Raw genomic sequence first — 23,951 nt, forward strand, 5'->3', positions numbered from 1 at the left:
GCCACACCGCACAACGGTCAGGGAGATGGACTTGGGAGCCAGGCTGCTGGATCAAAGATGTGCCCTGTCATTTACTAGCTGAGTGACCTCAGGCAAGTGCCTTTTCTCCGTGTGCCTCAGTATACTCATCTGTAAAATGGGGGTGACAATAGGATCCATCTCCTGGGGTTGTTATGAGAATTAAATGAATTAATATCTATAAAGTGCTTAGAGCAGTGCCTGGCAGAACTATTTAAGGATTGGTTTAACACCAACTAATTAATAAACAATACCAAACAATAATAAAAATTGTGCAATGGTACTAAAGTCTGCTTTTCAGAATTGCAGCTGGCAGAGGCTTTGTATCAAGCATTCCCTACGAGGTCTGACAATTAAGTTCGCGAACTCATCTTTATGTTCGTGAGGTTTTTTGGACTGTTGAGATTTTGTCATCCTTTTTCTGCTGAAGTGTAACACATGGTTTACTTTCTGTTAATGGGGAGGGAAGTGGGCCTTAGGGGGTCAGAAAGGGTGGCTAGCAGTGGTGACAGCAGCACAAGCTTCATGTCGGTCTTACTCTTAATAGCCACATAAAAGGTGCCCAAAATATGTAGAATGCCTTAATGAATCCAGCAGCCTCTTCAAGACCCTGGCCACCTTCTGGGGCTGAACACAATTCGCAGCAATTTCTATAAAGGGGCTCAGCAATGGCCATCGGGTTGGAAGGGAAACCCACAGAATTGTCGTCAAACAAACTTCTAGTTTTGTTTGCCTGTTAAACACACTGCTTTCTGTGAGATGGCTTGGATGTTAGAGACCATGAAGGACTAAATTCTCCCCAAGCCTACCCTGTCACTGTCACCTTGCTTCTCTCCCCCCCCCATTATTCTTTTTACTTCACCCTGTTCTTTTCCTCTTTGATTTAACAGAATGTATAATTTGACATTTATTTGCTTATCTCTTTCCTGTCTTTCTTCTCCACGGCCGTAAGTGCTGTAAGAACAGTGACCACAGCTATAGTATTCACCGGTGTGGCCCAGCTCTCAAAACGATGTCCGACACACACTATACTCTCAATAAATATTTGTTGAATAAACGAACAAATAAATTCTGTGATTATTATATGCCCAAGAACAACAAAACCCACTAAGATAATAGGAAAAGAAGAGGAACTGCTATTTTCACAGAAAATGGTGATCAACCCTTATTTCTGAAACACTTGGCTTTGAAGTTGGTGTTTGAAAATGAATAGAGATATTTAGCAACAAGCCTTGGCTGCTTCTGCAGGAAGTTTCTGAAAGGGCTCAGCAAACAAGAAAGAAGGCTGTCCCTATGAGCGCCTCTTGTGCTCTGGATACAGGCCCAGTTCAGTTAACCAAGATCTGCTCTTGTTCCTTCAAGTTGAGAGCCAACAGTCGTCGGCACAGAAGGTGCAGACCTTTCTGGAAAAAGAAGGAAACTTCTCCAGTACTCTTTACAAGTAGCCCTGGTTGCCCTCCATCAAGGGCACGTTAGTCATAGTATGGATCAAATTCAGGAAAAGAATGGGAGACACAGCTTTCTGCAAGCAAGGTTTTCAATACGGTATGTTTGAACTGTTTTCCCAGTGGGGCCCTGGAGTTTATTTAAGTTCTTATTAAGGAAAAGACCTGGCATTCTAGCACAGCTTGGCCGACTCACTGGTTTCCACTCAGGAACTAAAGGGTGGGGTGGGGCTAAAGGACACTGAGGCATAACTTTCTGAATTCTGTCTGTCGCTGCTCTGTGTCCGTTTCTCATACTAATGTCTGATCCAGGACCTACGTGTGCATATACAGTAGTTACACAGGAGACCCTCCCCTTGTGAAACATCTGTGTCTTCAGCAATTCATGGCTACTTAAGTCACAAAACTTTCTTCCACAAGAAGGAGTCCCTTCTCACTATTTTCTAAGCTATAAAAGTGGGTTATAGCAATGTTCCAGAATATATCGTCTATATGTGTATGTGTACATAACTCTATCACATTTTTGTAATTAATAAAATACCTGTTATTCTGTTTGTACTAACTTAATGTTACTCTAATAAATAAACTCCTTCTGCTTTGTATTCTGGTGAACCTCATGAAACACAATCCACCCATCCCCTGAATACAAACTGTTCCTCTCCCTGTTCCCTTTTCCCCAGGGTACTGGATTAGGGCCCCTTTAACAGGTGTGAATGACATCACCAATTCAAAAACCGCTGCTTCATTTTCCCTTACTTCATACAACTAATTACTGTTTTCACATAACTTGTTCAAGAGTTTATGTATTTTCCTAATTATTTCACAAATCTCCTCCTTTCTTAGGACACATGACACGGGGAGTCTCAGCAGGGAGACCAGACACCCTGGTTTGCATGAGACTATCCAGGTTTGTGACTGTGGTTCTGGCATGATGTGTGGAACACCCCCTTTCACTCTCAGCAGTGCCAGGTATGGATAATAAATGATATGGTCTCTCAAGGTCTACATGACCAGAACCCACCTGAGTGATGGCAAACAAGGGTGGCCTCCAGCCCACTGCTCTTTTTATTATACACGGATGAAACAAAGACACAGAGGGACATCACACACACACACACACACACACACACACACACACACACACACAACCAGAAAATGAATTCACATTGGTCTCTGCTGTTCAAGGGACTCCTGCCTGTCTTCCACCAATAAATCCATATTATGCTGCATGACTTTTATATTATGGCATTGTCTTAAAATATGGCACTCGTTTAACTGAGAAAAGTGAAATGCAGAGGAGCATACAGTACGTATGCTGCTGTTTATGTTCCGAAAGAGGGAAGATTTTTTTTTTCAATTAATTTTATTGGGGTGACAATTGTTAGTAAATTTACATAGATTTCAGGTGTACAATTCTGTATTACATCGTCTATAAATCCCATTGTGTGTTCACCACCCAGAGTCAGTTCTCCTTCCATCACCATATATTTGATCCCCTTTACCCTCATCACCCACCCCCCACCCCCTTACCCTCTGGTAACCACTAAATTATTGTCTGTGTCTATGAGATTTTGTTTCTCATTTGTTTGTCTTGTTCTTTTTGGTTTATATACCACATATCAGTGAAATCATAGGGTTCTCTGCTTTTTCTGTCTGACTTATTTCACTTAGCATTATTCTCTCGAGATCCATCCATGTTGTCACAAATGCTCCTATATCATCTTTCCTTAACGCCGAATAGTATTCCATTGTGTATATGTACCACAACTTCTTTATCCATTCATCTATCGAAGGACATTTTGGTTGTTTCCATGTCTTGGCCACCGTAAACAAAGCTGCAATGAACATTGGCGTACACGTGTCTCTATAGAGAAATGCTTTTATATTTTTGGGGTAGATACCCAGGAGAGCGATTGCTGGGTCATATGGTAATTCTATTCGTAATTTCTTGAGGAACCTCCACACTGCCTTCCATAGCGGCTGCACCAGTCTGCATTCCCACCAACAGTGTATGAGAGTTCCTTTTTCTCCACAGCCTCTCCAACACTTGTTACTATTTGTTTTGTTGATGAAAGCCATTCTGACTGGGGTGAGGTGATATCTCATTGTGGTTTTCATTTGCATTTCTCTGATGATTAGCGATGTTGAGCATTTTTTCATATGTCTATTTGCCATTTGTATATGAAAGAGGGAAGATTTATACACATCTATGAAAAAATACTGCCGGAGGATACCTAAGAAACGGACGACAGTGGTTGTCTCTGGCAAGGGAATTGGGTAGCTCGGGGGCAGAGTCTGAGGACTTTTCAAAAAATACATTAAAAAATTCTCTTGATGCCTTTCATACCCCTACGTATGCCTAGGTTTTGCCTCAGAAACTTATATACCCCCTCCTTCTGGACACCTCCCTGCAGCCCAGCTCTCCCACTAATCTGCTCCTGGCTCCAGGAGAAATCTCCAGACTCCAGACTCCTGTCCCTGACAGTAGGCTGCCTTGTGGCTTTCAAGTTTACCAGACAAGCTGTTTCAGCTTCTTCTACTGTGGGCGAAGACTAACTGGACCCTGTCCTTCTCTCCTTAGAGGCTCCTGACACATGAGGAAAAACGACTGCCTGCCAGAGCTGTCTCCACCCAGAGGTCCAGTCTATGTAACTGCAGTTCTCTCATTAAACATTCACAGCCAGAAGACTGTTTAATGATGCTCCTGTCAGAGTTGGAAATGTGGAAACAGCTGCCACAACCACAGCCACAGCTTATCTCAGCCACAGCCACAGAAAAAATGTCACTTTTCTTCTTATTTCTGTTATTTCATCCTGGCTGTCTATGCCTTGACCATCTTTTTTTTTCTTTTAATTAAAAGTTTATTGGGGGTGACAATGGTAGCCAAGTTACACAGGTCTCAGGTGTACAATTTAGTAATATATCCTCCATATATCACATTGTGTGTCCACCACCCAGAGTCAATTCTCTACCTCGACCACCTTTATTCTGGCTAAAGTTATAGCTGGATCTGAGTGTTAGGCTGATTTAAGATCTTAATTATGAAGGTAATTTTCACCAACTCCAAGAGAGTTTATTGGCGAAATGAGGGGCTAAATGTTTATCATTGTACATGGCAATGTCAGATTTGGGCCTTTCATTGACATGGCTGTTTGAATTGCTCACATGTAATTGGAGTTTGTGCATTATTTATAAGTCAGGTATGAGGTCACCTGGATCACGAAACCTTGAGTTTTGAGGCAGTGCGCTGTGGTGCGAAGAGATGGCAAAAAAGTTCGAGGGATTCCTACTGGGGCCCTATCATTTGGTGGCATGCCTTCAGGCAAGTCACAGAAGAGTTCATCTCCTTTAATGGTGAAAATGGTAACTTATGTTTATTTTACCCCAGTAAAGAAAAAAGGAGTTTATCTCCTCGTTTGTTAGATCAGGTTGTCAATCTCTAAGGTTTCTTCCAGGCCTAGACTTGTTTTGATTCTGTCACCTTCTTTATGATAGTCCTAAAAAGATCTGAAACCTAGTTGGAAAATTGGGAATCAGTACTAAACAGCTTCTAAAATTGGCATTGTGTTTAAATAAGAGATAACTTGTGAATAAATATCTCCTCTTTCAGAGATTGAATGGATTATCAATTGGATTTCCTAGGTTTATCACATGCACAGGTAAGCCCAAAACTCCACCAGGAGACCCAGGATGTAACAAGTTTGAAGGACCAGTACAAGTCCAAACATCATAACTGACACGCCCTGGGAGATGAACACTCAGGCTCTTTGGGGGGATTTGCCAACATTTTAAATGCAATGGCACATTAAAAATGACTTGTCAAATTTGAAGCTAATCTCTTTAACTACCTCAACTTAGCACTATGGCACTATTGCTAGTTATGTACCCACTGGCACCTAACTTCCCCGAACCTTCTCACCTATAAAATAAGGTCATTCACTAAGTCAACAGTTTTCAAATGGTGCCCTATTGCTCCATGAGGCACTGCAGGGCTTCAGAGCCTGCAGAACTCCAAGCCTCCTCCTTGCTCCAACCAGATCAGAGCAGCTTTCATCCATTTCTATAGTGGGCTTCTATACGTAAGACTTCATGAAGAAGTTTCCTTTATTTATTTATTTTTAAAGATTTTATTCGGGAAGGGGAACAGGACTTTATTGGGGAACAGTGTGTACTTCCAGGACTTTTTTCCAAGTCAAATTGTTGTCCTTTCAATCTTAGTTGTGGAGGGTGCCGTTCAGCTTCAAGTTGTCCTTTCAGTCTTAGTTGTGGAGGGCGCAGCTCAGCTCCAGGTCCAGTTGCCGTTGCTAGTTGCAGGGGGCACAGCCCACCATCCCTTGTGGGACTCGAGGAATCGAACTGGCAACCTTGTGGTTCAGAGGATGCTCCAACCAACTGAGCCATCCGGGAGCTCAGCTGCAGCTCAGCTCAAGGTGCCGTGTCCAATCTTAGTTGCAGGGGGCGCTGCCCACCATCCCTTGCGGGACTCGAGGGGTTGAACCGGCAGCCTTGTAGTTGAGAGCCCACTGGCCCATGTGGGAATCGAACTGGCAGCCTTCGGAGTTAGGAGCACGGAGCTCTAACTGCCTGAGCCACCAGGCCGGCCCCAAAGTTTCCTTTATTTAAAGTGAAAAGTTTGGAAGTGACCACTCCATTCCTTCCAGCAAAATTCTATGCAGCCATGTCCCCTGCCTGACGTTGCTCTAGCAGGAACTGCAGAATTTCCTCACATGGGAATTTTACCTGAATAAAGTCCTTGGGTGAACAAGATGAACATCTCAACTGAAGTACCTGCCGTAGCTGCTGGGTGCCACAGAAGCCTCCCTTGGGCTCAATCATAGCGCCGGAAGAACTGAGGACAGCACGGGGTGCTCACACCCATCTGCAGCAGCACAGCCCAAAGATGCGGCTCACACATCCTTGTGAGGGGTGGCAGAAGGGGAGCCACCCCTGCATTTATAATCCATTCTCGATTTGCAGGTAAAGAGAAACAGACCATATTAGGTAATCAGAAATTACATTCTTGAGTCAACTTGGGGAGTCCAGTGTTTTCTTGAGCACTTCCAGTTGAATCTGTTACCCATGACACCCCAGAGAACTAGGTACTGCCACAATGCCACGGTATCAGTAAGGAAACTGAAGGTTGAAATGGCAAGATAACTTTCCCAGGGCAAGTGACAGAACCAGAGGTTTTTTTCAGCTGTATTCTTAAATTGTGAAATGTGTAACCTCATGGAATAAAACATACATGTAGACTAAGGAATAATTATGAAGCAAATATCTAAGTAACTGCTACCCAAGAAACGAAACTGTGTCGGCAACCTAGAAACCACTCTCCCACCCCCACCTTGGGTTCCTTCTTCATCCTGCTTCACTCTCTCCCCCAGAGGTACATACTGGCTTGAATTTTAAAAGTAATCACTTCCTTGCCTTTCTTGATCATTTTCCACCTACAGATGACTAAGCCAGGATTTCTACTCAGGTCTGTAAAACTCCAGCCTGTGCTCTTAACCTCAAGATAACGCTTCCTCCTCTTGCTCTATCAGTTTCTGAAAGATGAATTTAAATCTTCCATCAATTGTGGGTTTGTTTCTCATTTTAGATCCGTCAATGTCTGCTTTATGTATTTTGAGGCTGTTATTAGACACAGAAATTTAGAACTATTTTATCTTTCTTTTATTGTTACATGTCCCTCTTGATCTCTAATAATGATTCTTAAAGTCTTATTTATAGCTTATAGCCTTAAACGCCCATTTGTCTGATATCAATAATGCTACACCAGCTTTCTTCAGATTAGTCTTCATGGTATGTTTTTCCATCCTTTTTCTGCCTCAATAAAACTTGAGGCATCTTTCTGCTATATATTTTTGTGGCTTATCTTGGTTTATTTGGAAAGTCATCAATACTTTTTAGTGCTGAAATACAAAACTAGAAAAAGAAATAAGAAAAAAAGAAGGAAAATAAAAGATGTGAATGAGTCTGCGCCGTAGGTCAAGCCTCCAGCCTGACACTCTCCTTTGGCAGCTATTTCTACGTGAAGAAAGGCTGTGACTGAGTTGCAATAAATGAGTGCACTTCATCAACGTAACACTCATTCACGTAGGTTATGTCCAATGGGACCAAATCAGAAAGCTGTTTATTCACAGACACTTCCTGCAAAAGCACATTGGACTGTATCATATAAATGAGTCACAGATAATACCACAATCATTGCGAGTCCAACTATTCTGTTACCCGAGAGACTCCTTCTGTGGTCAGCGGAGGCCCGTTCCCTGAGGCTGGAGCATCAGGGAGCTGGCCCGAGTCCTCACTCCTCAGCACTTTGTGTGCCGACGTAGTCCTGGAGAAGCGCCTGCACTTCTGCCCGCCGGCTCATCTTGGTGGCTTTGCCCTGAAAGCGGCCTTTCTTCCCCGCTCCTTTGCCTTCCAGCACCTCAGCCACCCTATGTGGGGGCAGAGATATAGTCAGCGGGAGGTCTTCGAGGGAAAAGCCACAGAAAAACCAAGAGCAGCAGCCCTGAGTCTTTCCTCGTGGGCTGGGGGAAGGGAGAGGAAGAGTAGACGGCTTCTAGAAATCTTTCTTAAAAATACTTGCACATGTGTATAAAGCTGTATGTACCATGTTTATTGTAAGAGTGGACCCTTCTATTGAGTGGACACAATAGAAGGGTCTAAAAATGGGCCAGATAAATTAGGGGAGCCTCCAGAGAGCAGGGTGAGTGTCCACTAGGGGTAAGGGGCTGCAGACACAATGCGTGTGGGAAGCAGCAGCGAGGCAAACTGGGGGTGAGTGAGCAAGATGGCATCGTGGTAGCCTGGACAAGCCTATCTGAAGAGGGAGTTCCTCGTACCTCCTACCATGTGGGAATGTGTGTCCAGTGTTACCAGAGTGCCCTTTTTTTCCTTTTTTTGAGAATAGCTAGAAATGTACATTTTTATGTAAAAATCCAATTTTAAAATGCAGCAACTAATTTAAAAAATTTTAAATAGTACGCAGGCCAAACCAGTCTACAGACCAATTCTGGCTGCCTGTCAGAACCTCTGCTTTAAAAGCTTATGTTTTCCTACAATGCTTTACAGTGAACATGTATTCATCAAAGCCACTCAGGACTCTGAAAACCCTAAATGCTAGAAAGAAAAGGGGACACTACATCACCACATCTAATATAAAATATGAACAATAATACAAGGATAAAGAAGTCCAACAAAGTTCTAATTTTTCCCTAACAACTACATCAATGCCTTTTAAAACTTTGTCTCAAAATCCCAATTTTTCCCCCCAAAAAGTTACTATCTCTGTTTTGCTGATGTGTTAAGCACCTGCTTCATCTGCCTACTGATAACCAGCACCAGGAGTCATGTATCACTTATGAATCTCAATTTCTAAAAGAGATTTAGAGCCCAAAGACCTGGGTTCGTGTCTTAGTTCTGCCATTTTAACTGTGAGTCCCAGACACAGGTATGCCATCCCTCATCTGTAAAACTGGGAACGATGGTGGCAAAATTATTTCTGCTCGGCCCACCGCAGGGGCCTGTGATGTGAATCAAAATGAGCCTGCAGATGTGGCGGTCCTTGTCATCAGCACAGGATGTATTAGTAGGTTAGGCTTATCCACTCTCCCACCCGTGCAAGGCAGTCCACGGAAGATTACCTGGGCCCCAGGGTCTCCACGGCCTCAGCAGGCCCTGCCAGTAAGAAGAGCCCAGCACCTTTCTCATCACCCACAGTTAAGAACAGGAGAGTCTCCTAGGAGGTAAGACAAGGAAATGAACCCTGATCCTTAGGGATGTGGGTTCAACCCCCCTCAACTCTGCCTCTCCTCAGTCTCAAGAACAGATTTTTAAATCATGCTGCAATTACATATGTATCAAATCAACATGCTGTACACCTTAAACTTACACAATGTCACATCTCAATTAAAACAAAAACAAAACAGAAGACATCCCCCCCTAAACTACAGGTATGTTCTGGATGAGTGACAATGCCACCTGTCCACGCTGGCCCACCAGGGCCAAGAAACTGAGAGTGACTACAGGAACTTCGCTTCAGCACGAAGGAGGCTGAAGGCAGCTGACCATGGCCAAGCATAAAATGCCTTCGTGATCTGACTCCTGCCAACCTTTGCAGCCTGGTCACCACCCGAGCCCGACGTACCCCAACGCCTACCACTGCCTAAACCTCCGTGTTTCCCCACTGCCTGACCATCTTTGCACCTTTGTCTATCAATGACCACTAAGCAGTCTCCAAGGGGCCCCCCCTTCCCTAGACCTCCCCACTTTTTCAGGTAATGCTAGACCTCTAGCATTTACCATCCGAAATTATAAATGCTGACATGCACATTTGTCTCCCAGACTAGACAGTGAGCTCCTTGAGAATCAGTACTCTCTACAGAAGAATTATGAAAAGAGGTGCACACTGCTTGGCCTAGAGGTAGTGTTCCAAAAAGTGCTTTTTGGAATAAATACAAAAGAGCGACTTGGAAATCACTAAGCCCTGGTCTGTCGGGACAGGGAAGGGCAGTTGAAGTCAGGAAAAGGGAAACGAAAGGAATGGCCTTCAAAGGTCTAGCAACCCTCGTATTTCTAAAGTCAGGCCCTCAGCACGCTTAAACCTGGACGGCTTAGAGGAGTTCCAGCTCCGCTAAAACGAGCTTGGAAGATGGTAAATGTCACAGCCCCGGAAAGGTCAATACCACAGACCTAGCTCAACACCTAAAACAGAGCTGGGCTCACAGCTCTGATCATAAGAAAACAGTACTGAACGAATTTCTATTTCCTACTCTTCACATGCTCATGTTAAACTGACACCCTCATTTAGGTCGCTACTCAGGGTACACAGTGAACCTCATACTCCACTTACCTCTGACCCGGTCTCATTGGCAATGATATTCATGAACTCAGAATCACCCTCCTTCCTACAACAGAGGACACAGACGTGAGATCCAGGTTGGAGTGAGAGCTGGGAAAGCACAGAAAGTCCAGCTCCTCGTGAAGCCGGACCCCCTGCTGTTTGTGTGCACTCCCAGACTCCCTCAGCAAAGAGAAAGAGAACCAGCTGAGGGCCAGCAGGACGTCCTTCTCAGTATCAGCAGTTCATAACAAGCTTTGCATTTGTTTCTGTCTCCCTTAAATAAGATGCACCTGGGTAAATGGAGATCCGTTAGACAGTGAAGGAGGTGAGGGAAGGTGTTAAGGAAAGGTATGTGAAGATGTTTCTATCAAACCCAAGAAATCTGGTAGGTACGACATTTCTTAGGGTCTCCTCAGCCTTGAGAACACCAATGGGTGACCTGACGCCCACTATGCACTGCATACAGGGGACGCTGAGCCCTACAGCCCAACACCTCATCTCTCACCTGTGTAATGCGATTACACCTCCCCAGTCAGGGCTGTTCCTGAGGCTGTGGGCAATGTGCACCGCCAGGTCTCTCAGCAGGTTAAGGTTGTTCTGAAATGGGTGTCATAACGCAGTTGGAAAGGAGAACACGAGAGAACTACCTTCCCTCCGCTTCTTTCTCCCCTCACTCCGGCTCTGACAAACTATACATCTGGTTAGGCGCAGGGGCTGAGTCTGTTCCAGGAGCCTGTTCCAGGCAGAGCCCACACCCTCTCCACCCTCCATGGAATAATCAATCACCTTCTGCAGGAGCTTGGTGGAGTTCTGCAGCTTTTTCACTGCTTCCACGTGGTCCTCTGCTCCACACCTGCAAGAAAAAGGTCCAGGGAGATCTGCCTACCTTCCCAACTGCTTTTGGTATTGGGCAAACATCCATGATGCCCTTCGTAAGAGTGTGAATCCCTCAAGATGGGGACCTGGGGACATTCCGAGTAGGCCTCTTAGGCAATCAGGGGAGAAGATATGAAGGACTAAACCATTTTGTATGGGTCTGAGTTACTCTCCAAAGCACTTTAACATTTCTGATCACACCGTACCCCCCGAGACAGATTATTCTGTCTGCCTTATAGGTAGGAAATCTAAGCCCCGGGAAGTCCAGGATCTGAGAAACAGGAGACAACAGAAGGGGGCATACTTAAGCAGAGTGGTCAGTGCTTTTTCAGTTCCATAACTTCTCTCCATCCACTTCAGCACCCGGTTCCCAGCCAGAAATATCAGGTTTGTTTTATTCTTTTTCCCCTTCTCAGTGCCCAGAATTTTAATGACCTACATGAGGCAAGGGGGTAAATACACACACATGCAGAAACCGCACTGGGTGATGGTGCCACGCGTAGGATAGACCTAGACCTCCGCCAGGCTCGGAAGCAATAAAGGACTGATTTCACTAAGGACGCCCCCATTATCACTGCCAGCCCTGTTGTGATCCTCTACACCTGACATCCTCTCTCCTTAGCATTCAGAAGCCCTTTCTCACCTACCTGAAGGTCACTGAGATTGCTCACATGGGTCCCACAGCACATGTTGGAATCGACGCTCTTGATGGTAACAACTCGAATGGGCCCGGCATGATCATCTGGCAAACCCCGGCCCCGCACCTGAAACGCAGGGGAGAGGGAAGGGCTGTCTGGATTTTGCTGAGGAGCCCTCGGAGGGCCACTCTCCAGAAGCCATCCCACTGGCTCGCCCCTCACCTGCTCCACCTCAGGATCATTCAGGCTCAATTCTCGCACATTCACGGGCAGCCTATCTCGGATTTTCTCATTAACACTCTGCTCAATGGCACCTACTTGCTCTGCAGTCACGGCGGGGCTGTCCAGCTCAATCACACTCCGGAGTCGCCCTAACTCCCTGTCAGAAGAAGGAGAGTAGCCACAGGACACTGACGATGACAACAATAATATCAGAAAGTTGACCGTTTACAAAGACTGTCCACATAAATTATCTGATTTAATCCTCACAAAAATCCTGCAAGGCAGGGATGACCATTTCCATCTTATAGGTGAGAGGTAGTAAGGAACGTGATCAAGGTCACGCAGCCAGGATTCACCCCCTAGGTCTTTGGGCTCCAAACTCCATGGTCTTCCTAAACAAAGGCAGATGTCTCTTCTTTCATCCTCGTGTTTCCCCTAAGAAACACAAGGTCACCCACCACCCTATCTTCAAGGGGAACAGGAGAACACAGCAGATTCTGAACATTAACTTTCTTCTATTCTCCTACCCCTTGACCCATTACCAGGGAAGAAGCTGGCAGTCAGGGACCACGCCCTACAGTTAGTCTCATGCCTCTCGCTCACCATGATGTTGTCTTCAGCCCAAACAGATGATCAGCAACTGCTGTGATGAGATGCTGCCCTGAGCAGAGGGAATAAGAGCCGAGAGAACAGTGAGAAGCCCAGATAGCCACCTACTCCCCCAAGAGCATCACATTTGCCTTATTGAAGACCGGCCAGGCACCGAGTAATACTCTTGAGATACTTCACTGAAAATCCTCATGAGAATTCTGCAAGATGCCATTTCACAAATGAGGAACCTGAGGCCTAGAGAGACCAAATAACTTGCCAAGGCAACGGAGCTTATCAGAGGCAGGATGTGAACAAGTTCTAATGTGCTGCATTCATTCATACAATGAACATTTATCAAGTGTTTACCACATGCAAGGCACAGAACTTGGCACTAGAAATACAGCATTATCCCTGATTGATGAAGTGAGGAGGAGAAAGAGAAGGAACTAATTGCAAAGGCAAAGAGAACAAGACAGCCAAAGGCCTTGAAGGAGGAAAGAAACAGGACACATTCAAGGAATTGAGAAGAAAGCCAGAATGGCCAGAATAGAGAGCAAGGGGGTTGGGGAGCGGCAGCTGAGGCTGGAGCAGCAGACGAGTGCTAGCCCAGGTAGAGCTTGGGGGCCACGGTAAGTTTGGCTTTATCACGAGCTACAGGAAGCCTCTGAAAAGCAGGAGAATGAGATGATCGGATACTCATTTATAAAAGATTATTCTGGCTGCTTTGTGAAGAATGGGCTGCACAGAAGCAAGACTGGATGTGGGGAGACTAACCAGGAAGCTATTACAGAGGTCTAGAGAAAGACAATGAGAGCTGGGACGAGAATGATTGCACTAACAGTGGGAGAATATAGACAAGTATTTAGAAAATAAACCGATAGGACTCAGAAACTGACTGGCTATCCCAAAAGAGGTGTCTGGACTGGCTTCCAGGACTTCAGCAACTGAGTGGATACTGACACCATGCACGGAACACAGAAAATGCTAACAGAAGACCGGGTCTCGGGGATGGGGTGGCTTCGTAATCCCATTTTGGAGATTTTGAGTTTAAGAAGTCTATGAGACATCCAGATAAAGGCACCAAGTGAGAAGTTGGTAATAGTCAAACCTAGCAACTATTCTAATAATTTAATTATTCATATTCCTTTTATAACATGTATATCCTGCCTCAATCAGAGCTGATTCTAAATATGTCTGTCTCTTCCAAAAGATGAATTCCTAGAGAACCCAAACCATACGTCAATCATCACGGCTTCCTCATTCACACCTGCCCCTCCTGCAGACAGACCCCTTGTCCCACACCACCTACCTGAATGCTGCTGCATGTGGTCAAACCTCCGCTCCCAGTCCACCCGGACCCGGACCTCAGTCCCAGGGGTCAGGGCTGTCTGTGTGAAATGATCAGCCTGGGTCCCACGTCGGGTCACTCTCAGCACAGAGATGTCATTGATCGTACCACGGTCATCAGGCTGGGAAAAGAAGTAAAGATAATCAGTGGTGGGAGGCAGGATTCACCCTAACTGCAGGATATAAAGACCCTCTGGGGAAAGCGTGTGAGAAACACACCCAGATTTTGAGACTCCCTAAGGAAGAAGAGGCAATGCCAAGTGAGGTGGTCCACCTTGTTTCATGAGGGAACTATGCTCTCTTCATTCTAAACACCTACATGTTTTGTTCTTCGGAACAAAACAACAATTAAAACAAAGATGGTAACTACAGCAATGAAGATTTTAGTAAAACCCAAAGAAACTTAATTCTCACTCTTATTCCCTTAGCTTAAATCCTTATCTTTCAATAGTTTCTGAAATTATCTGACTCTCCCTCCCTCCTTCCACTTCATCCTCTGCACTGCTACTAGAATTAGATTTAAAAATATTTATTCACTTAAAAAAATATCAGGTGCCAACTGCTTACAAGACACTGTGCCAGCCTAAGACTACAATGTAAACAAGACATGACCCCTCATGGAACTTCAGGGTCTAAAAAATACAAACATGCAAACAAGTAATTGTAATATGATCTACAACAACGTGCCATAACATGAAAAAGTACATTATTCTAGAGAAGCTCAAAGGAAAGAGACCTAACAGTCTTAGGGAATCAGGGAAAACTTCCTGAAAGAAGTGACGTATAAAATGAGACCTTCTATGGTTGCCTGAGGTCACAGATTTTCTTCAGCAGATCAGAAAACCTCTATGTTGGGAATATCACTATAATGACGACATGGATATGAAATTGAAACTTTCTCACTATCAATTTTACCGCACACGTTCTCTTACATCACTTCTTTGCCCAAGTGATTCACCATAGCTTCCTGAATAACGTCCATAGACCTTAATACATCCTTCAAGGCCTTCTGAACTATCCCCTACTTATCTTTCCATGGTCATCTCCAACCTGTCATCAACACACACCATAGACTCCAACTATATCTGACTATTTGTAGTTAACTAGACTTGTCAGAGTCTTTCAGGCTTCCCTGCCCTTGTATTATCCTCCTCTCCCATGTTCACACTGGACCTTGTTGCTACCCCATCACGCACTCTTAAGTCTGCCCTCTCTTGTGCTCCCTCAGGGGAATCTTTTTCAGTCCCCGTCAAACACATAAACTAACTCCTACTTCAAGGCCTTTACAATCGCCATTCCTGCGGCCTGGAATTCTCCCCCCTCCCCCACCAGCACCACTAGCCAATTGTAATGGCTTACCCCCTCACTTCCCTTAGGTCTCTACTGAAATAACTTGCCCCCGACCTAGGAGGACATGCCATCATTCTCTTTCCCTCAAGCTTTACTTTTACTTGTGGCACTTATCATATCTGGCATACTATTTATGTATTCACAGTTCTGTCTTCTCCAATAAATATTCTATTAATATGTGTGCGGACGAACTGTCACGTTCACTCCTTATCTTTAGAACCTGGAATAGAACCCAGCACATGCTATGGCTAAGTAAGTATTTGATAAACATTTGCTGAATGAACAAATGGACTGAACTGAACGAAACCTCCATCTGTTTGCATTAGGACAGGAGAGCATTTTCCACCTGGTAGGAAAGGAATGAGGAGCTTCCAGAGAAGGAGAGGGGGAGGGGAGGGGATTGGAAGACGGAAGGGAGGGGCCTGGTACCTGCCCACCGCCCTCAGGGAAAAGCAGCGTGTCTTCCAGCACCACTTGGAAACCGCTCAGCACCTCCTTCTTGCCACTGCTTCCTTCGGTCTGCAGCTCCGCGGGACGGCAGGAGACCACGGTGGTGGTGAACTAGGCGGAGAGGGATGAGAATAAGCCCCGACCCCAGCCCCCAGGACACCAGGACTGAATCGACCTCGGTTCTCCCTCCACGCACCCGGCAGCATTAGGTCCGTCGCCCACCCAGCCGTACCTCCCGGGCGTAGCTGTCCCGCTGACAACGGAACGCCATCGCTGCTGTCTCCCAGGACGCAGGGAACCGCGCACACTGAAACGCCTGGGGACGGACGGGAGCCGACGGGGGACAATCCCGGTAAGAGCGCGTTTCTGCGCAGAAGCAAGAGAGCAAGGACAGGGGTGTGGTTGGGTCACATTTATTGAAAACGCGATTTGCCGACGTTCGGGTTGTTGAGAAACTGTTTTAAGACTTTGAAAAGGACCAGGGGGCAAAACAAAACAAAACGACGTCCTGAATTTGTCAAGGCACTCCGTTTAGCCCGTTGGACCCCAGGGATGTGTGCAGTTCGGCCCCGCGGAACCCGGCGGCGTAGAGGGATGATGGTATTGGCTTGGATACACAGCAGTGCTGCTCAATAGAAATGTAATGCAAGCCACGTTAATAATATATTTTATTTAAATCAACATCTCCAGAATATGTTTAATCATGTAATAATGGGTATTTTAAAATGAGATGTTTTTCCATACAAACTTTTCGAAACCTGGAGTTTTACACTGACAGTACATCTCAGTTCAGACTAGCCACATTTCAAGTACCACCTGCGACTAGTGCTAATTGGACAATGTAGCTAAAAAAGTTACCAGAAATTAAACTGCAATCGTTGCCTTAAATTTTTAAACGGAATAAAAGTTAAAATTAACTTTCTTTTTGCTCTTTTAAATCAACTAATAAACAACTTGGACTTCAAGATGTTTCAGAATTAAGGATTTTTCAAATTTTAGGCAGTAATACAGAGCATATTTCATGTGTTACAAAACGCGCTCCATTTGGAACAGTGGGGCAACATCATGTAATCAAACCATTAATTTGTGTGTGTGTTTTCGATAAGTCTATGCCTTTGTTGGCTACTTGAGGGAGGATGAAGCAGGAGAAGATGGCCCGGAAGCAGGGGCGGCGATGCTTCAAACACATTATTTATGCTGAGCTATAAATACACTAAATAGAATAAACAAAGACTATAAATAGCCTCACATCATTTTAGGTCATGTTTTGGTGTCAGATGAGTTTTGGTTTTAAGTCGGTTTTCAGAAATTCTAGGTTTTCAGAATTGTGGATAAGGGCCATACGCTATACAAATTTAAGTCCCAACTTTGCCACTTACTGATCACCTATGAAGACAGGACCTAATTATTTTATAGGGTTGATAATGAGGTTCAAAAAATTTTAATAATATATAATAGCAAATTATAAAGCATGGTTCAAATATAGCTTTGTGTTATCAGTTTTTTTAAAAAGCTTAGGGACTAATGTCAATAACAAAATAGGTAAAAGACATGGACATAGCACATTAAATACGAATCACTAATAAAAATAAACAATGAGCAACTCGTAATTAAAGGCAAATAGAACTAGGTACGATTTTTATCTTGGCAAATATCTAAAAGATTCTGGAGAATGGAGCACTCTCATTGGTGGGAGTGAGAATTGGTGCGATTTCATCTAAGAGCAACAAGTTGCTCTTACACGAAAGCTATCAATCAAAATGTTTAAATGTACCTACTCTTTGACCTAGCAATTCCACATCTAGCAATTTACAGATTTTTTTGCCAAATATGTAAAGATCTAAAATTTTTAAATGTTCATTGCAGCATTGGTTGAAAATTTTAAAAGACTAAGAACAATCTAAATATCCCTCAATAAGAAACCAGTTAAATTCTGAAAAATATATTCAATTGAAGACCACATAACCATTAAAAAGTTAGATCTATGTACACTGATTTGGAAAGAACTCCAATATCTATTAAGTGAAAAAAAGCAGGGTGCAAGATGTACATAGTATAATTCCAATTGTGTATACACACACACACACACACACACACACACACTCTGCATTTGCTCATATATGTATTAAATTTTAACATATATTATACTGTTTATGAAATGTAGTATATGTTTATGTCCCATGTCATATATTATTTTACATATATATAATTATATAAATTATACATACTGTGGAATTTATAATGTGTATAGTTTATATATATGCATATATAAGTATATAAATTTATTTAAGAAACCTATGAGAGGGTACAAATTTTCCTTTAAATTTTATACTCTTCTATACAATTTTAATTTTTTAAACTATGTCTATATATTACTGATGTAATTTTTAAAGTTTAATTTTTTAAATAAATCTCAATACTTTACCATGAGTTCAAGGGCAAAGTCTGGGCATCGTATTTTGTTTAAGTTACAGTTTTAGTACACATTAAGCACTCAAAAAAATATGTGGATGAATGGGGTGGCTGATGAAAGGAGGACTAAACAGACATAGGCATTAATTAATGTAACAAATTAGCTTTAAAAGCATAAAGAGATTTCTGGAGTGTACAGGAAGCTGAGGTGGGCTTCTAGGGTTAGCCGTATTAGCCATATAGCGCAAGGTTGGTTTCTGCTCTGAGAAATCAGAGCATAGATCTGTGCATGGAAAGTCCCCCAGCTTGGTCATAAGCCTGCTCCCAACATCGTCTTCCAGACCCAACAATGAGGGCCAGGATCTCTGATACCCACTCCTCCCCTTAAGAGCAACTAGAGAGGAAGAAGAGATTACCTCCAGGAGGAAGAAGTACAAGAAGGAAAGAGACAGACCAGTTCCTAGAAATTTATTAGAATCTATACGCTGCTTCTTGGGCTTTTGCTCTCCCACATACACACATATGCTGAAATACTCAAGGGAGCCCTTATGAGTAGCCCCAACATGGAGATGACAGCCAATTGGTAGGAAGTCAGAGGCCCTACTGCCCCAGTCTACCCCTCTCCTATCCTGCCATCTGATGTGGCAGCCACAGTCAAGTGCCTAGGAAGAAGAAATAAAGCATGAATGAGAAATAAAGCATAAAGCTCTCATTAAGAGCTTCTAGGAAAGTTCAGACGTCCCAGAGGGCTCTGGTGCACAGCCAAAGAGCAGACGAAGGCCCAGGCCCTAGCTTGTCAGAATGACTGGAAGAGAGCCAGTTTCCTCCCCAGCTCTGCTGTCCCATAAGTTAATTACTTGTTGCATCTGCACTGTCAGAATCATCCTAGGGAAAAAAAGACAAAAGCACCTGTAGAGTCTGCAAAAAATGAACATTTGTGTTCACAAATGCTGCTCACTCCCTCCTGCTCTCCAAGTTTTCTTTTGTGATGTTCTGAGTCACACAACTTTTTGGGAGGCTAATATGGAAGGACTTAAACTTTGGAAAATAAAATAAATCACTGTACTCAATAAACAGCGCTATGTTGTGCATCATTTAGTTTCAGAATTTCTTTTTTTTCTTTTAATTTTTATAAGAGTTTATTTGAGCCATTTAAAAGAGTTTAAATGACCATTGCCAGGAAACAATATCTCAAATGCTCCCCAGAATTTCAATTAATGTTCCTGCTCCTTACAGCTGTAGAGCTAGTCCCAAGACCAGGGCTGCTCCAGGATGGAGAAGCAGAGGGGGAGATGGAAGTGAGGAGGTCTTGCTGGGATTTTCCAAAGCCTGGAGAAGAACATTTGACCTCCCGTGTCAAATTCAAATTTGGCTTTCATGCACTGAAAACTACGGTGTGTTAGGGACTGGCGCTTTCTATAATCTTATTTTTAATTTATTTTTTTATTATTTTTAAAAAAGATTTTTATTGAAATATAGCTGACATACAATATTCTATTAGTTTCTCTAGTATCTTTAGAGCTAAAAGGAAATTGAAGGGTTGAGGGGCAGGCTTTACTTACATCCAGGTCATCCATGGCGGGGGGAGGTCTCTTGGTGCTGACCTTCTTCAAAAGCTGTGGGAAGAGAAAAGTTGTCCCAAGAGAGAAGAGGGGTGAGGGAAGAGCACCCTGCATACTGATGGACCACAGAACGGGCCCCGCCAGACAACTGCCCTCTCTTTAAAGCCCCTAACACATCACTGGAATGAATTGGAAAAAAAGGAAATTGATTCCCTTTTTAAAAGGAAATTGAAACACACAGAGAGCACTCTCCTTACTAATCCAGCTTGGGATCCGCTAATGTTTTTGCAACTTGAATAAACAATAGCTGAAGTTCTGAAACCAAATAACATGTGGCAGGGTGCAATTTATTGGGAACTAGTAATTTTTTAATGTGAAATTTTATACTGCTTAGTTTGAGCTTCCCGTGAAGTTGGTCTGGCTCAAGAAAACACACAGAGAGAAACTAGAAGAGAGAACAAACATTACGGAAAAGTAGGAAAAGGTTTTGCCAAACTTTTTCAGGACACACGCTCTACTCTGTGAATAGTGAAGCTACGTATACAATTTCACTAATAGAATATCCATTTCTCCCATTCCTACTGAATAAACATTGCACAAAATACATGAAGAATATCAGCACCAAGGAGCAGCCTGCCTGGGGATCTCATACACATCTGCCTCGCCCTGATGACAATCCTCCAAATGTTGTGCAGCGACAGAACGATCAAGATGGGCAGGAAATGGCATTACCTCCGCATAATGTTCCACCTGAGCCAGCTCCACCTCTTCATCCCCTTCCCAGTCTCTCCAGTTATCAAAGTCCACAGACAACCACACTGGCTGCAAGAGGAAGCATGCAGTGTCACAGGCTAGGAGGGTAGCAGAGGGCATGGGAGAGTGTGGGTGTACAAGGACTGACAAGTAAGTTCACCACCCGATCCTAGAAAAAGTGCTGCATACCTCACTGCTGAGTTATCACTTACGGTCACCTTCAAAGTACTCCCCTTGGGAAGCTATGCACTGACACCAGTGCCTAGTCCACCCTTCAAAGCAATTTTGGAACTCTTTCTGGAATGGCCATCAAAGCTATCGTCGTATTACCCTTGATGTCCTGAGTGTCATCAAAATGTCTTCCTTTCAATATTTCCTTTATCTTCGGGTAAAGAAAGAAGTCATTGGGGGCCAGATCAGGTGAGTAGGGAGGGTGCTCCAATGCAGTTATTTGTTTACAGACAATGCTGTGTGAGCTAGTGCATTGCCGTGATGCAAGAGCCCATAAACTGTTGGCAAAAAGTTCAGGTCGTCTAACTTTTTCACACAGCCTTTGTAGCACTTCCAAATAGTAAACTTGGTTAACTGTTTGCCCAGGTGGTACAAATTCATAATGAATAATCCCTCTGATATCAAAAAAGGTGAGCAACATCGTTGCAACAAGTTCACGAACTTAATTGTCACACCTCCTATGCACAGGAGCATGGTCGGGGAAAAGAAGGTCAATAGGGGTACAGTTTTCCCAACAGCATCCCTTTAACTAACCCCCCTCTATGCTGCCATGTCGTCATCATTATCCACAAAGATGTACCAGGAACCTGCTAAGTGCCAAGCACAATGCCAGGCATTGTAGGAGATAGGAAAGCATAGAAATTCTGCCCTCCAAGGACAGACCAATTAGAGAGATACATCTGGAAATACAACTGTGTCATAAAGCATCGCAGAGTCAACAAAGCAAGACAAGGAGTCCGAGACAAACCTTTAAGGCCCGAGGTCCAAGTTCCCACACTTACACAGGGAAAGAACTTATTCACTCATTCATTAGATAGATATTTATTGAACACATACTGTGGGCCTGACTCTGAGCTTAGCACTGGGGTTATAAAAATCTTCAGTATATAGCCATCAAGAAGCAAGTGGGGAAGGGAAATGTAAATAAATCATTATACTACAGTGTGGAAAGGGTGGTGGTAGGTTATATAGGGAACAAGGGTATTTTGGGAACTCAGGCTTCTTGGAGTAGCAGGGCCTTGAAGGATGAGCAGGGGTTAGGTTGGAGAAGGTAATGGTGATGGAAGTTTTCCAGGAAGAAGGCACAGCTTGAACAAAGATACAGAGTTGAAAAATAACCTTATGTGTGCAAAAGGGCTGCAAGCAGTTTCCTGTGGCTGGAATGTGAAGTCTGAAGCAGAGAGTAATGGGATATAAGGCTGCAGAGGGAGGAATGTCATACACTTATACGTTATGCTGTGATGCTTGGACTTCAACCTAAAGGGTGAACGGTACAAGCTCAAATGCCTGACAAAGACAGGGAGATAATAAGAGTAAAGTGAGGTGCACCACGTGCCCCATTTAAAGCTCCAACTGTCGGCATTTGGGAATTTAGACCACTGTAGACAGTCTTCATTTTCTGAGAGAAGCTGATAATGTGAATTTTTAGGTGAAATCTCCACATTTTTATACATCAGCAACTAATCAAAAATTCTAAATGTAACCAATCAAAATAATTTTTAAAACTGTGAAGACTGCTGAAACAAATTTGAGAGGGAGATCCAACCAGCAGGCAGCCAATTCAACCTTCAAGAGAAGAGAAGTCACTGGAGGGTCTTAAGTGAGGGAGTGACAGAGTCAGATATGTGTTTTAGACAGACCATGCTGGGAAGAATGCACTAGATAGATCGGTGGTTGGGGCTGACAATATGCAACAAACCTCACCCAGTGATGGATGAGGCCTGAATTAGGAAGAGAGGAAGTAATGGATTCAATACTTAAATGGAGGTCAAATAGGCAGGACCTAGTGAGTGATTGAATGTTGGTGGGGAAGGAGGCAAGAGTGATTCCCAGACCTAACTTGGGTACCTGGGTACATGGATAGAGAGCACAGGAGAAAGAACAGCCCACTCCCTACCTTGATATCCTCCTTGGTGAGCCGGGGCCAGGCTACCTTTTCCTTCCATTTCCTCACAAAGCAAGTAATAGAGCGGCCAGAGCGCTTATCCTGAGAATCCTGCCAGATAGAGAGAACCTCATTCTTAGGGGCTAAGGTTTAGAATGAATCTCCCATTTCCCAGACAGCCTTCCCATCCAGACCTTACTGTCCCCCACCCCCACCCCCCGAACCCTTACCTTGGAGTTCACCTTGGCATAGAACTCAATTTCATTGTACAACTCTACTCCATCGGCATTCTTGCAGCTGAGGAAACAATGCAGCTGAGATGCAAGAGGCTGAATGTGGGGGCATTAGAAGGGAAAGGTTCCCAGGAAGCCAGGGCCATTACCTGAACACAATGCGGTGGTCTTCTATGAGCACATGGACGTCCGTGCTGTCCTCAACACAAAACTCCATGAACACATACTTGGGCCTGTCGTACCACAGGGTCCGGGCATGCTGCCTGAAGAGGAGTTGAGGTGGGGCTTCATAGGGGTGGGAGAGGGAAGACTGAGGGCATTTGAGAAAGATGGGAAGAGGGGAAAATAAAGGGATGTTTTATGCTACAGCCCAAAGTGGAGCTAAATGCGACAGAAGGGGCTGAAGGGGAGTCACTGGCGTGGGTGTGTGTGGTGAGGGTAAACCTGGGGAGAACAAAATGTCAGAGTAGAGAGGTACGGAGTTATAAGATCTGGGGTCTAGGGTTCCCATGAGACCTGGCAGAACTTGGAGCGCCCAGAAAATGTGGGGCAAGTAATCTCCAGGGAAAAGGGCGGCAGAAAACACTCACTGTGCCATGGCGGCTCCCGCTGCCCGGTGGCGTTTGGAGTCCGAGGCTGGGGCTGCTATCTTTAGATCCTGGGGACGCCCCCAGCAGCTGCCTCTCCTTATATGGTCTAAGGGTTTAGAAGCAGGAGAAATACGGCCCTACAACCGAAGGAGCTGCACTCGGAGAGACTGTGGAAGAGCATAATCCCTGCAGCCGTTCACATCTCCAGGTCTCGAGAGCTGTGCACATTAGGAAGAGACCCACCGGCTGGGACCAGGGCAAGGACTACGAGTACACACTACACTCGATACACACAGAATGAATGACCTGTCCCCGACTTCACTCACCTGTCTCTCCAACGCTTAGTACACTCAGTGCCTGATTCACAATAGGCGCTCAATAAAATATTATTGGCCCGAATAAATCCCCAGGGAAGGCCGCCCTGGGTGACGTCTAAATTCGGTGACGTCTGAGCCCTGCCCACCCGGCTCCTCCGGTCTCCCAGCCAGCGCGCCGTTGCC

At 44.4% G+C, this 23,951-nt stretch overlaps 2 protein-coding genes and 1 long non-coding RNA gene across 7 annotated transcripts; 1 reads left to right on the forward strand and 2 right to left on the reverse strand.

The window, feature by feature from the left end:
- The first annotated feature begins 1,384 nt into the window (after positions 1-1,384).
- Positions 1,385-5,078, forward strand: LOC308488296. The gene is made up of 3 exons (XR_013991884.1): positions 1,385-1,563; positions 2,307-2,432; positions 4,045-5,078. It is a non-coding gene; the product is annotated as an uncharacterized lncRNA (long non-coding RNA).
- Positions 5,079-5,557: 479 nt separating this feature from the next.
- Positions 5,558-16,123, reverse strand: AARSD1 (alanyl-tRNA synthetase domain containing 1). Its single transcript, XM_081027901.1, has 12 exons — positions 16,018-16,123; positions 15,765-15,896; positions 13,948-14,107; positions 12,651-12,708; positions 12,048-12,204; positions 11,835-11,951; positions 11,492-11,622; positions 11,098-11,164; positions 10,817-10,908; positions 10,321-10,375; positions 9,113-9,207; positions 5,558-7,903 (listed from the first exon to the last, which is right to left on the reverse strand). The coding sequence occupies exons 1-12, from the start codon at positions 16,054-16,056 to the stop codon at positions 7,768-7,770; spliced, it is 1,239 nt and encodes a 412-aa protein (XP_080884027.1). The 5' UTR covers positions 16,057-16,123; the 3' UTR covers positions 5,558-7,767.
- A 2,223-nt stretch (positions 16,124-18,346) lies between these two features.
- Positions 18,347-23,932, reverse strand: PTGES3L (prostaglandin E synthase 3 like). 5 transcript variants are annotated; one of them, XM_081027904.1, is made up of 8 exons: positions 23,778-23,932; positions 23,452-23,669; positions 23,011-23,146; positions 22,859-22,925; positions 22,641-22,739; positions 20,492-20,581; positions 19,760-19,813; positions 18,347-19,082 (listed from the first exon to the last, which is right to left on the reverse strand). In XM_081027904.1, the coding sequence occupies exons 3-8, from the start codon at positions 23,076-23,078 to the stop codon at positions 19,047-19,049; spliced, it is 414 nt and encodes a 137-aa protein (XP_080884030.1). In that variant the 5' UTR covers positions 23,079-23,146; positions 23,452-23,669; positions 23,778-23,932; the 3' UTR covers positions 18,347-19,046. The 5 variants fall into 5 exon arrangements, with proteins under 5 accessions (XP_080884030.1, XP_080884028.1, XP_080884029.1 ...); XM_081027902.1 differs by having other exon boundaries at positions 23,011-23,124; positions 23,778-23,919; XM_081027903.1 differs by having other exon boundaries at positions 23,011-23,124; positions 23,452-23,557; positions 23,778-23,912.
- Between the last annotated feature and the right edge of the window lie 19 nt (positions 23,933-23,951).

The sequence above is a fragment of the Rhinolophus hipposideros genome (assembly GCF_964194185.1).
Source record: "Rhinolophus hipposideros genome assembly, chromosome: 20".
Classification (NCBI taxonomy): Eukaryota; Metazoa; Chordata; class Mammalia; order Chiroptera; family Rhinolophidae; genus Rhinolophus; species Rhinolophus hipposideros.

What these genes read in the sequence shown, in the direction of transcription:
- PTGES3L (XM_081027902.1), bottom strand. An exon ending in GACCACCGCATTGTGTTCAG is followed by an intron (nt 22,926 to 23,010) that starts GTAATGGCCCTG and finishes TTGTTTCCTCAG; the next exon opens with CTGCAAGAATGCCGATGGAG. An exon ending in CCGCCATGGATGACCTGGAT is followed by an intron (nt 19,083 to 19,759) that starts GTAAGTAAAGCC and finishes TTTTTTCCCTAG; the next exon opens with GATGATTCTGACAGTGCAGA.
- AARSD1 (XM_081027901.1), bottom strand. Translation starts at nt 16,056, where the DNA reads ATGGCGTTCCGTTGTCAGCGGGACAGCTACGCCCGGGAG. An exon ending in GGGACAGCTACGCCCGGGAG is followed by an intron (nt 15,897 to 16,017) that starts GTACGGCTGGGT and finishes CTCTCCGCCTAG; the next exon opens with TTCACCACCACCGTGGTCTC. An exon ending in GCACTGACCACTCTGCTTAA is followed by an intron (nt 11,165 to 11,491) that starts GTATGCCCCCTT and finishes TTTTTCTTGCAG; the next exon opens with GTGTGGAGCAGAGGACCACG.